This window comes from Falco punctatus (genome assembly GCF_963210335.1).
Source record: "Falco punctatus genome assembly, chromosome: 3".
NCBI lineage: Eukaryota > Metazoa > Chordata > Aves > Falconiformes > Falconidae > Falco > Falco punctatus.
Window position 1 is genome coordinate 80,778,674 of NC_137582.1, and position 14,083 is coordinate 80,792,756.

Here is a 14,083-nt window from a genome sequence, read left to right on the forward strand (position 1 = left end):
TGCAGCCACAGTGATGCTGTGTTTGCCTGTTTTGCTGTGGGACAGAACCTGGGGAGCTCAGACCTGAGAGCGGAGAGCATCACTGCAGGCCCTCTGCAGCCAGAAACCACCTCCTCCCAGGGAGGCACCACAGCAGGAGTTGAAATTACAGAAATGTGAGGAGAAGCTGAACAAAATCAAAACAGCAGCTTGTTCCGAAACGGCGCCTCTGTAGAGGCAGGTGGTCCCTGTGCTGTGCCTCAGTCTAGTGGTTAAACTTTTCACTCAGGGTGTACTCCTGAAGAGCACTTGTGTTGAGTGAGGCCTTACTCAAGGCAAAAAGCAAGGCTACAACAAAAAGCAAGCAAGAAATTAATAGAGAATAGAGGGATGGCTGATGTTGGGAGGTTCATCCAATCTTTTGATGCACTGTCATTCCCTTAAAATAGCCTGAGGTTTAGCAAGCTGCAGTTATAGAGGTCCTCCCCAGCTTAAAATATGCTCCCTTTCCAGCCAGAGCCCTGTATTTCTGAGTTTTGCTGCAGCCACGGGCTGAGATCCTGCTAGATAATTTTAACTCCCGAGCTAGAATGGGGCTTATCTCTGAGGCACATCTCTTCTGCTCAGATAAAGACAACTTCCTCTAACTGCAGATTAGATCAGCAGGCTCAGTATCTGTACCTAAAAGCCACACAGCTAAACACTGCATCTCTCCAGTTCAAACAATGCTCACCGCTTTCTCAGTGCTCAAGAAACAAAACTCACACAGCTCCCAGGCTTTTCCTGGCTTTTGCACTGATGCTGCCCTCTGAAAACATAGCAGTACCCAGCAACTCCTCATTAAATCGGCCCCAGCTCCACAAGCTACACAGCTCTGGAGTAATACAGGAAAAAAACCCATAGCTTCACCACCCAGTGCAACATCATGTTGCCACACAGTGGCAACAGAAACCATACTTCCACCAAATGGGACGGGAGTGAAAAAATTCCTTGCAAAACTAAATAGAAGCCACTGGAAAAGTACAAATCTCTTTTAGGATCAATTTTGTTCTCAATTATCACATGCTCCAGTTGCATCAGAGGACAAACTTTTACATGCCTGCTTACACAGCGTCTCTGGGACTGTGGCAGCTCTTCTTTCCAGACTGGCTCACCCTCCCTTCGAGAAACTATTTGTGGGTTTGTTTTGAAGATGTCCACCCACCAACATGCAGCATTTAAAAATTTGATAAAGGAATTTGCTTTCAGTATGAGTGCTGTTTTCCACTGGCCTTGTGAAAATTCGTGCACATTTTGCTAAGTCCGAAGTCATTACATTGAGCAGAGCTTCTCTCTGGTGGTGTAGCTAATGCCTCAGCTTCCCGACGGCCCTATATACTTGGATCCTCTGCACATTGCTCTAGTACACTGTTTTACACTATGCACATACCTTTGAAGGCTGGTATATACCATACAGCATATGTAAGGGGCATTCATGAAACCTGTCATATGCCTTCTCTCACTAAACCATCCCCACCCTCCTCTATACAAATTCTCAGAAGAGTATTGTATACAAAATTAAAATAATCCTGACAAAAATATCTCCTACGTTCCCCTTAAAAACAGGGAAGCCATTCTGGCCGGGTCTCAAAGCATGCGTTACCGGTCCATACTAGGGACTAGTACTTTGGGGCTAGAAACAGGGGCTTCGGACCAAATGAGAGGGGAGATTCCCAACTTCCCTATTTTTGAAAGTTCCTAAAATATTTTAGTTACACGTTTTTCAATTCCTTCAGAAGGCTCCACAGTTGGACTTTCAAGCCATGTTTCATTGTGGAGGGTTAAAGACAATTCTTAAAGCTCCCCAAAACATCTTGAAACAAGTTTTTTCTCTGCTCTCAGAGCCAGTAGGGCCACATCAGGTGAGACAGCAATTATCAGCAGTCATCTACAAAGGCTTCTCAGCTCCTGTGCACTTTCATACCTTTGAGCAGCAGAAATGCCCACCTGAAACCTGAGCAATTAAAACACATTACAGTCTTCCAGGTGGCTTTAGTTCTCTGAATGATTATGTGTCCACATGTGACACCTGCATTTTATTACTCATTCACAACATTGCCTTCATAGCTACTGAACTCCTACAGGAGGAGCATGCAAAGACATTTAGCTCTGGCAGTCTTTTTCCTTAGCCCCTTTCCCTGTCCCACAGAAGTACCAGGGCAGCAGCGAGCTGGACCTGTCTAAGCAACAGGACCGATTTTGCAAGCTGGGGTGGAGCACTTCCCCTTTTGGCTTTTCTCCCTTCTCCCTTCCGTCTGCAGCCTTTCCACACTTTTACTCTGTCTCCACCCAGCTATGTGTGAGTTGCAGCAGATTTATGTAATGACAAGCTGTTGTGGTTGGCCTGCTGGCCCCTCAGCAATGCTTCTGTCCCTGCTTTTGAATGGTTGGGCTCCTTTTAAGGAAATAAAGGGCCAAAGCAGCTCAGAGGGAGGACACTTGCCTGCACCAGTAACGAGCTACTCATTTAGGTTACCACCTCTGAATGCCCGTGGCCAGGAGGGAAGACCTCAGGATGCAAAGGGGATATCAGGTTCCCACTGATGCCAGGCACTGAGGCTCTGCAGCTACAGAGGCTTCTGCTTTAGTGAGTGGTTTGTGGGAGGAAGGTAACATCAGTTCCTTGACATTTCCCACCAGAGAAGAAGGAGAAAAATGTTAAAAAGCTCTGTTCTTTTAACGTCTCTTCCCATACTGGTGTCCTTTCTTTTAAACAAATAGACAGTTTCTAACTTCATATAAACCTCATCTGTACTCTATCGATGTCTAGGATCACCCTTACTTGTTACTTTGGGCATCTTCTGTCAGTTGTCCAACAGTTTCCACCCAGTTTTTGTGAGATGAGTTCTCCCTCGGCTTTTCTGCTCAGAAAGAAGAGTATTTGGATACATATATGTTCCAGACCCAGACTGTAAACTGTGACTAATGGTGGTGATGACTTTTTTCAGTGAGAAACCCTTGACTTCTGTGTTGGAAGTCTAAATGGTCATCTTCAGCATCAGACAGCTGCCTGTGTAGAAATGGTGAGTCTCTTTCTGAGGCCAGTAACCCTGTGAGATTTTTGTTTTTCACCCATCGATGGCCAGCTATGGTATGGATGGTTATGGATAAAGGAAGGTACAGCTTGCCTTTGTAGGCAAATGCTACTGCTGCAGCAAAGGGCTTTTTCTGCATGAGGTAGGGTCTGACCTGTAGCTCACTGGATCGTTAGCTTCCCACACATGGCTTGAATTAGGATGCAGTCCCACAGCAGAAACAGCCCTGAATTGCAACTGTCTACCACACACAGGATGTTCAGTACTGATTATCCACAAAAAGGTGCACGCAACATTTAACCCGAAACTTGAATGAAGACAGTAAGAATCAGCAGAAGATATTTCAGATCAGCTCCTATGTTACAGATTAGCATGGGAAAGGGGGCTGCCCATCCAAAATAGGCTGAAAAGCACTAATTCTTAATGGAACAGAATTTCAGTGGGATGTGTATTTTTAAATAACTTACAATATTCCAAAGGCTATTTAGGAGAGCTGGTAAAACAGAGGCTCTAGTGCCTTAAAGAGTTGTGAAAATCTAGCTCCTGAGAAGGAAATTTGGGGTCGAGAAGAGGACAAGGAAGGAAGGTCTTCTAGTGGACAAAGCAGCAGAAATTAAGTTTGCAGAGGAAAGCTGCTCAACACATAGTGGCATTTTGGTAGTTGCAACATTAAAAACATAGCAAGCTCATCAAGGAAATGAAGAGTCGTAGCAGTGACCAGAACACATCTTTTAATATGTTTCTGCTTTGCTGCACTGCTTGGGGTTATTACGAGGAACTGTTGATGACTTTAGTTCCACAAATGATCTTTTCACACCCACTTATAATTTTTACATTGGTCAGAAACAACACATGTCTTTATGTCCCCAGACAGAGGCACCCAAGTCAAAGTATACATCTCATGAACCTCTGGACACTTCCCCCATGAAATCTGCACCCTCTCTAGTCATTTTAAGTAAGAAGTTCAAAATCTGAAGGCACTGACAAAATCTGGCAATTGAAATGAGTACTTTAATTTCTGAAGTCTACTACACCTTCATTCTCAGAGTGGGAGAGATGTTTCAAATGGTTCAATCAGGTCTATAGCACCACATTCAAGTCTCAGTTTAGGGTTGGAAGAAGAAGGAAAGGAGGTTTTTGAAAACATGCAGAACAGCTAGAGACTATCTTTCTTTTCTAAAAATAGCTTACTTCCCCTAATTTTTGATGTTTAGAATGCTAAATTGATGAAAAAGGTAATTAAACTTTTGACTCCAGGGTCATGAAGGCTTCATGAAGTGTTACTACAAATCTGAGTAAGCAAACGGTCATTTGAACATATCTACCTCACAGGCTGATTAAAATTAACAACAGATTTTTTACCTAATTTTAGTAAGATGAGGTAAATACTTACTCTTTTCACTTACTCATTTAACAAACCTGCAATTTCCATTGTTACCTCTGTAACACTACATGTACAAAAAAGTCCTCCAGAGCCTAGTGACCCTCTTCCATACACATCTGACTCAAATTACCCTTCCTCAGTGTATGCTATATGAACAGCTGATGTCTCAGGGCATTACAGATTAAGTGGAATGCATTGTAAATCATATGTTGAAATACAGCGAAGTGCATAGGGGATTCTCTTTTGACAAAAGAAGCAGATGGGACATTAGGAAAGTCATATAGAGAAAAATTGTTGTCTGGTCATATCTGCTCATGTGCATCGCCTGTCAGTTACCCTAGGTCACAGTCTATCTCCCAGAAACGAGATATATACAATATCAGTCTTTACAATACTGTCCCGCCTAACTATTGTTCTTCCAAGTACTTTTTCAAATCATCCTTTCCTACCTAAGTTTGGTGAGAAACAGATATTAAGACTTAGAGATGACTGTGTTGCACTGAACACCAAGCCTGTCTACACTGCCATGCCACTGCCTACCTAGAAAGACAGACAGTCCCCTTAATCCCACATCTGTGGAATCATATAGGCCAAACACCACTACTAAGGTATTGGTTTATCCCTAACCAGTTTTCTTTTGACAATGATCCAGAATGTGCATAGCAGTCATACAGCTCCTGATATGTTTGGGGCATGTGTTCAGACCCTTTTTGTAAAAAAAGACAATTTTTTCAGTATACTGTTTTCAAAAGGTTAGTTCAGGTCTAGAAAAAGGAGCAGCAGAAGAGGTACAAGTGTATGCAGCTTTACAGAAAAGAAAAATATTGCAAGTGCTGGAGTTGATACCTACAGTTAAGATCATTCATAAAACAGAGTACTGTGAATTGTCTTTGTTTCTGTTGACGATGGTAAATGTCTCACTACAAGATGTGACCCTTCAAAGTCAAAGAGCTATGGGTAGAAAAAGGGGTTGTAGAAAAAGTGTTGAAGTCAGGACATGGAAAATCTAATCTATTGTTGAGTACACAAAGTAAAACTAATGAGAACAACGGATGGAACTTATCATATTTAGGACACCAGCGATAACATTTTCTCCTTCTTTTATTACAGTAACTTCTAATATATGTTTATCTTGATTAAGAGAATTGTTACAACATCAGTAAATATAAATTTCAACTTTGCTGGTTTTGTGTGATATTTGCAAGGTGAAGTAAATTCAATGCAATCAAAAAAGCTGTCTGAGTTTGAACAAGGAATTTTAAAAAATTACTATTATTTTTTAAATCAAGACTTAAATGTTTTGTATGGTTTAGTTACTGTGGGAGAAAGAAGGCTTAACTCATTTTACTGAGTTGATACACAAATAGTAAAGGGAAGATTCTGTCCAAAGAACTTTAGACTGAGAAACAAAGCACTAGGTAAGTGATCAGATTATGAAAAAGCATTTTCAAAAATTAATTTGTTCATAGTTATGTCAATATGCATGTAGGAGCTGAACTTTACACTCACATTTTTGGTAAAAGGGGATCAAGTGGTAAATAAAGTGAAGATGCATAAGATGCTGCATTCTCTACTGGCTAGTGCTGAACTTTGGGAGTAGGGTCTATTCCTGATGCTGACACCAGCCTGCTTTGATTTGGTTATTTTGCCTTCTGTGCTCCCATTTCCACCTACCAACCTCTATTGGACTTCCTTAGACAATGAACATTTAAAGGCACTTGCAATCTTTCTGTAAACAGTCTTCTACCCTGACCCTCATTCTTACAATAGCAATGTGAAAATGATGAGCAATACTATTTATAAACTATTTATAAAAGATAAACAAACATATTTTGATAGGGATTCCCTAAATATTTTTATGATACAGGACATTGATCACTGCATTCTGGGAGTCATTGTGCCTTTTTTTTTTCTTCTTCTTTCTCCCCCTCCACCCCCCCCCACCCCACCCCCCAACTAGTAATAAGCATCGTGCTGAAGTAACAGCACTTTTGTAGTGGACCACATGTAAGCTGAGGCACACAGCAGTCAGCAGCACTTCTAGTCCTTGGCTTGGAGTCTGGGATCCCTAAGAACAATCAACATGTTGCAAAATCACCTCTGGCCAATAATTTATTTTAATCCAATAGACTATCAATTCTGGACTTTTACCTAGAACAAAAAAATTCAAGTGCTTTCTAAAGGTCTCCCAGTTAAAAAAAAACAAGGGTAAATGAAGACTGGATATTGGAATCTGAAACATATTAATTTTATGTGTGTTCTAATATGGCATTTCTAGAGAAATCTGAATAGCAGATAACATTCAAGATACCATTCAAATTAATGTTAGAAATACCTGAGAGTTTACTAAATTTTTATCACTTCTGAGTACAGATAATTTTGACCTGGAATCACATATTTAATTCCATTTCCTACACAAAATGAAAACCATCTTTCCTGGGGAGAGTATCATGCAATGTCATGCTTTGGAAATAAGGTAAATAGTAGGATCTTTATATCTTCTCTGTAGATGGAAAGACCTGCTGTCCTTCAAAATACCTTTGCCAAAGAGAAGGTTGCACAAAAAACACTAAGTACCTGAGTAAACCTGTGCTGAACAAGGTTAGAAGGCACAGAACCTGCTTGTATACCAGCTTACTATATAGTACTTTAACATTATTGGCATATTACATTGTGTACTAGTATTTCTTATAAGAGCGGACTAGTCATCTTACCCAAGACTCTCTCATTCTTAGAACTCTGTTGTCCTCCAGTGCTAGTTGAAAGGTCCTCTGGTACAGGCATAGGTTCATCTGCATCATCTGGAACATCACTAACTGGAGGACTTTCCTTCCCTAGTAGTGAAGAAAGCAGCATCAGTTAGCCAGCAGCATAGCCTCATTTTTAAATAATACCTTAAGAACCACCACAAACCAAATAAAATTAATAAAAACCCTAAACACTACTAAAAGCATGACATTTTTAGGACCAAAACCTGCTGTCCTGCAGAGAAAGCTTCTTTTGAATACAGGGGAACTCTATTTAGAAAAAAATGCTTGGCCAACATCTTCCCAGTTTGCTGATGTCTCGATACACATTTATTAGTCTTACCATTTTGGATATTTATAACACACATGGATATTTTTCAGCTGCTGTGCTCAGAAGATGCAGTTCAACCAGCAAAACCTGAGAGATTACAAAGGGTATCAAATGGTTGTCTTCTGTAAAACCTCTTTTTTTACCATAAACGCTCCTAAAGAGCACATCTGGATTTGCTTCAATGACATAGTGAAGTCAAACCCACAAGTGTTCTGGGGCTGTAACAGAATTACCCCAAAAATAATATCTTACTTCCAACTAAAAATTCAACTACGTCTTCAGCAAGCTTCACTAATACGCACAAATCAAGCTTTGGCTAGTTCTCGTACCTACAAGTAATGAAGTCCCTGTAGCTCTTGGGACTTCCTAAAACATGTACAACTAGCAGAGGTCACTCAAAACATGACTTCAAGGGGTTTATGGTCTCTTATATGTAAAGAGGAAACAAACCTGAGTATCTTGTGTACACACAAGGCTTTGCGGAAGAAAACAATCTGTACTTTCGTGCGCTATAAGTATTAAGGAATGGTTCTAGTGCCAAATGCAATACAAAAAAGGAAAATGATTCTTCTGCTAAGTACTGCACTTCCAGAAACGGTGAGGTTTCTTGGTTTAGCTCTCAGCCACAGCATACACGTCCTGCCCACAATACTATCCCTGTCTTGCAGACCTTTTAAAATTACTTTGCACATCTGTGACAAAAACACACCTTGGAAACAACTAAAAAAAGAATTAACTAAGTGTTTAGTTTCATTGAATGTTACTAAAAGGCAAGTCTTTGCATTAATAGCAAAGGATGGAATAAACCCAGAGCAGGTTGTGAACTCAGTAACGTTCACATAAGACCTTTGTCTCCAAAATGGAGATGTTACCAATTTACACTGATGCAATCTATTAGACATCCCATAGCAATCAGCACACCAGCAAGGGCAGTAATTTCATGGCACAAAGGCCTAGTAAATTAATGTTTTTTTTTTTTCTAATGAGAATTCCCTCATTAACACACAAACATTAATTAATTTTGAAATCACTTCCCAGAGAAGGAAAAATTAAAACAAATACAGCTTACTTAAGTGACAACAGTCTGGTGATGCCAGTTATGGATTTGACCTGAAAGAAGAAAACTGTTTCCTTCCAACCTCCTGGATGAAGCAAAGCTTTGTGCTTTCCAATCTATACTGATCATGATGGGGGAAATGACAGGTGGGTTTAAGTCATCTTCCAAATTAGCTGGTTTGGGTTGTTTGCACAAATCTAGGTTTAAATAAACAAAATGAGTGGATGCCTGCATTTCTTAATGATGCATCTATCACACTGTGGAATAACCTCTGAGCAGGAGTGGTGGGAGCAGCAACAGGTGAACCATGCAACACTGCAGCCAGAGGACTCAGCAGTAATGATGAAGGAACAGTTCTGCACTGGCAAAGGGACCGACTAGATTATTTGATAAGGGGGGGGGGGGGGGGGGGGTGTCCCCACCTCCAGCTTCTGCAGGCTATTCTTAAATGGGCAAAAATCACACTCATTGTATGCGAGTGCATGTTCAAAGGTGGATTGCATAAGTGGAAAAGAAGGACTATGAATTTTACAGCAGAGGAAAGTGAAAGCAGGAAGTAAGTTCATTAGAACAGTTTTTACCATTTACTGTTTAGCTCCTTGTTTAGTTATTCATGTAGTTTTCTGTGCTATTTTTATAGGTTGTAAGGAGCTCAGAGAACTGCCAGCAACTTTCCAATGCAAGCCCCGTCCTCCCAAGCAGAGGTATCTCTTACATTTAAGATGCATGGGTGATGAGAGACAGCTGAAATGTTTCAGCTTTTTCAACATTTCCCCCCCCCTGCCGCCACTGCCCCCTTCCCCCCAGCAAAACAAAAACAAAACCCCAGAAGTTTAATCACAGGGTAAGAGGCAGTCTGGTCAGAATCAGCTCTCTTGACACTACAGGCAGTTTGAGGTAATTTGTTAAAAAGTAATAGTAATCAAAAGCTACCTGTATCTTCAAAGGTTCAAACTGTGCTCCCAGTTACAACAATGGAAGCTGATGCTTTGACTTAGTCTAGATTTAGAGAAACACTTACCCTAAAAACCTGAAGGCTTTTTTTTTGGCTACAAACTAATATAAACACATAATATCAGACCTATGAGATAATAGATAGCAAACAAAATCAAAACTTCCTTAGTGCGTAATTAGGCATCCTACAACAAGCAGGCTAAGTAGGATGCTTTGAAGATAAGTCAAAGTAGTCTTTTGGAATAGAAACCCATTAGTAGATAAGTGCTTTTGCAGTTTATGGTGAACTGGTTGGTTCACTAAATTAATAGTCATTTGCCCAGGTGGCATGAAGCAGACTAGCCTCATGGACTTGGTAGGGCTGAAGCTGGAGATGTGGTAACACTTCCCTCTTTGCAGGAGACTGCAGTTAAGAAAACTTAGTAAACTTGGCTTTAATGACACATTTCATATCATTTGATTTCTTCCTGTTACACATGATCGAGAAAACCCTGCATGCAAAAAGGCAGGGTAAAAATATAGATACATTTGTTGAGCTCTCAGTCTTGGATTCTAGAGCATGATATTTGTATTTCATGCCTTAACTACATCTAAATTGTTACACCATGATAAGTTCACTTCTGCATGGCAATCTCACTAACATTCTTTTGCCAATTAATTTAGAAATGGAAAGGGGGTGGGGGAAAGCAGGGAATAGTTTCCCATTTATTTTCTAACAAGCATGTCCAGAACAATAACTGGTGATAAGGGATGGAGCTAAAAAAAAAATCTCAAACAACAAACACCCAGTTGCAAGTACTGTGGTAAATTATTAAAATGCCACATAACAGAAAAAAGTACCATAGATTTATTCCATTCTCATTTTATATTTTTGCTCAAAAATAAGAAGGGAAGCATATCAAATGCAAGCTAGTCTTGGGGTGGGGGGGTGTTTTTGTTTTTTTGTTTTTTTTTTTTATAATGAAGAGCCACCTGACATATCAAATGAAAAAAGGCAAGGTTGCTGTAGAGTTGAAGTTCTGTTTCTGGCACTGCCACTGATTCATGGTCTCCTTGGCTGAGTCATAAATGGAGATAACTTCAACTGCAGGCTGTATCACAACCTTCCCCCAGTTCATCCTGAAGCTCTGAAAGATGGTTTCAGATTTCCAAACACTGCCATTTCTGTATGAAAGTTATCAGAGAAGTGCCTAACCTATCGACAGCTCTCAGGTGGGAGATACCAGCCCAGGATACAGTTATTTACACCTTCACAGGGCCTAGCAAGAACATCAAATGTAAAGCTCTTCTTCCTGCTTTTGCAGAGCACGGCACAGCCTCATTGGCACTAGGGGATCTCTTTATGTAGATGTTAAACATTTCTACTTTTTTTTCACCTTCCTTAACTGTTAGGCCCTAGAACTGAGAAAAAAAAGAAAAAAAAAAAAAAAAAAAGGCAGGAAAAATACTGCTAGTTAAGTGAGATATTATCTGTGTTTTCTGACTCCCTTGTACAGGCGCCGGATACCGTTTGGTTAAATGTATGTCAGCTCTCTCCTCATTTCAGAACTGCAACTGCTTGCCTCATGAAATATCATATTCAGGAGAAAACTATAACGTATGAACTCTGTGCTAGTCACATGGTATTTCAGTTCCTCTAGGAGCCAGTCATGCTTGGATTCCCAGAAGTGGGAATGCCTGTGCACACACAGGGTTTGGCTTGCTTACACTAGTTTTATACTCTTGGCCTGGCTCGCCCCTGCCTCACCTAAGTCAGCTACAGCTGCATAAAGCACATGGCTACAAAACACTGCTTCTGAGCTGAGAAGCCTGTTTATAGAGACCTATTTTATTTCTGGGTTAAAAACTAAAAAAAACCAAAACAAAGCCCCAAAGAAACCCCACAAACTAATTTCTTTTTTTTAAAACACAACCAAGTGTGCTAGTGAACCAAGCCACCTCATTCCCTAGGCTCAGAGAGTAAGCTACACCTGATGAGCATTACTCACAGAGCAGAAATAAAAGTGTTTTTCAGCTTACAAGACTATCTCACACTCCTGAAACTGTGCAATTGTCTAAGTTGTTCCCAATATATAGTAGAGCTTTCTCATCACGCAAGAAAGAATCCTAGAAGCATGTAGAATCCCAGGAGGAGGAGGAGGAGAGGAAAACTCACTTTTGGATTCACCAGGCTATGAGAAAGAAGTAGGTAACATCCCTGTACCTTCAGATCCTCTACTTTTGAGGTCTAGTAAGAGCTTACAAAAAGCCATTATCTGTGGAATCTAATCTGACAAACTTCTGTTTCCAGAAGGCTGAGTTCACACACAACTCAGATCACAAATGAAATTAAATTAGCAAGTTCTTTCTTTGGCTAGTTGCTCACAAATCCAGCTAACAATCAAATACAACTCACAGCATCTGCTCATAGAAAGTGTGAGATGCTCAGTGACAGGAACAGCAGGAAGAATTCGAAGCAGATATTTTTTCCCTGTAATCTGTTTATGTAGATCTACCTGTTATCAGAGGTAAAATTCCTCTTACACTGATACATAAATATATATATATATATATTAAGAGAACCTTCTGTCATCACAGAAGAGTACTATTCTCATCAGCATGGTCTGCTACAAATGCTAAAGGGCACAGGAAAATACTACAGTTCTTCAAATCCTGGAAAACTTTCAGAGCTAGAAATGCTATACATAGATACATACACTGTATATATATTTACAAATACACAAACATTCAAAACAGCAAAGTTTCTTGCAAATCTTCCCTCTCAAGGAAGCCAAAACATATGACCTAATCTGCTCCTTGACTCAAGGCAGCATCTCTCACACTGCTCTTCTCCATATCAAAAGGAAAAAAAAAAAGCAATGCTTTGGTAGGAGGTAGCAGGTGTGGAGATCAAATTAACGCCGTTGTAAAGAATACCACAAAGGTTAGGTGTGGGCATCCAGGGGAGCCTGTGCTGCTGCAGAGGAAGAGGAGGTCAGCGCTCCTGCCCCAGGAGCTCACGCAAGGCAGGAAAGGGTTTCTGCAGCAGGCAGAGGAGCTGGGCTCGAATCACGGAGCCTCTCACTGCTCCGAGCAGATCCACAGTGCTTTATCTGTGCAACGGATTAAAACCCCGCTGCTTCTTCTGCTAGGGGCACACGCGACACAAGCACAGCATGTATACAGGACAGGTTTTATTTCATTTACAAACTGTTTCAGCATGTGACAGAACACTGATGTGCAAGTATATCTCGTTACAATTTTAAAATTGTTACCTGAGGAGGGGAGTGCAACATGCCTCTCCACAGGGCTGACTAGGAATGATTCCTATACTAAACATTACTAATAATCTTCTGTTGGCATGAAGGGTTATTTTGTTGTTCTTTCAGACAGAAAACATCTTTGTTTATCAATTTTCAGGTGACACTAAAAGTTCTGGGTTCTGATTTTTGAGAAAACTAAACATTTTTAGAAACTGGGGGGTGAGGGTTGGAGAAAATTGTGTTTATATATTTCAGGAAAACCCAGTGACCTAGCACCCACACTTTGCCCAGACCTTCATGATCTCCTATAGCTGGCCTCCAGGTCCTGAGCCAGCAGTGCCCCAGAGCCGCCTCTTAAGAAAGAGCTGCCTGCCCAGGTACCTGCCAGGAGTGGCCTGGGTGATGGGGCTGTCATGCTCCAGGCTGAACACTAAAAGTCATTAACCGTTGCAGCTGCCAGCATATTAGGGAAACCAGGAAAGAGACTAACTTGTCCTTTTTTCAGGTGTGGAGGCACAACAGTATGAATATGTATTATCTCACTAAGCCAGTTCTTTAAGGAACCAATTTCCAAGGAAGTTAAGAATAAGCTCCCCCACAGGAATATCAATATGGGGTAATGCTGCAAAATCCTATCCAGGCCACTACAGGGCAAGTTTCCAAAATTTAACTTCTCTGCTGTTTAAATTTTTTTCAAAATATTATCACCTTGGACAAAACCAGTTACAAGCATAAAGCTTCATGTCAATCAGTCCTTTTTTAGGGGGGTTTGTGGTTTTTTTTAAATATTTATAAGTAAAACTCAGTGCTCTGGAAAAAGTCAAAAAAACGTATGTGGTAAATACAGTTTATTTGCTTTTAGTTATTATTTAACCCCTCCCACCTGGTGAACTTTTTTGTTCTATACTTCTGTAAGAAACAGAATTTTGCTCCCAAAAGAAAGAGTGTAAATGTGCATCCGACCATGCTTCAGGGATATGCTACCACAGGTTTAATGCAAAATTACATCTACACTTCTATATTCCCTTGACTTCTTTATTTACTCAGTTCCTTTTAAAAAAATCCACGCACTGTTGGGCTTGATATCAAGTCATATCATTAATTATATCTCAATTCCCACCCTGGTTTTAAAAAAGACCCAAAGCAATTTTATTAACAAGAAAAACATTGCACTGTGCTAGAAAGATGAGCAGGAATTTAGGGTTTTCTTTGCAGAAGTATTTGTTAAGGACCTCACCTGAAACCTGGGACATATCTTGAGCCTCATCTGTTTCCATTTTCCTCAAGTTATCTGAGAAGAGAGGAAAAGCCTTAA

The 14,083-nt window shown here is 40.5% G+C and overlaps 1 protein-coding gene across 17 annotated transcripts in view; it reads right to left on the reverse strand.

The window, feature by feature from the left end:
• Positions 1-14,083, reverse strand: part of IKZF1 (IKAROS family zinc finger 1) — a 70,927-nt gene that overhangs the window by 43,340 nt on the left and 13,504 nt on the right. For 16 of the 17 annotated variants that reach the window (XM_080379054.1, XM_080379055.1, XM_080379053.1 and 13 more), the window contains 2 exons: positions 14,006-14,059; positions 7,152-7,271 (listed from right to left, as the gene is read on the reverse strand). In XM_080379054.1, coding sequence (XP_080235180.1) covers positions 7,152-7,271; positions 14,006-14,045 — 160 coding nt within the window. In that variant the 5' untranslated portion in view covers positions 14,046-14,059. Of the gene's footprint in view, positions 1-5,287; positions 5,319-7,151; positions 7,272-14,005; positions 14,060-14,083 lie in introns of those variants that run through there. The other variant, XM_080379043.1, reaches the window with a different exon arrangement.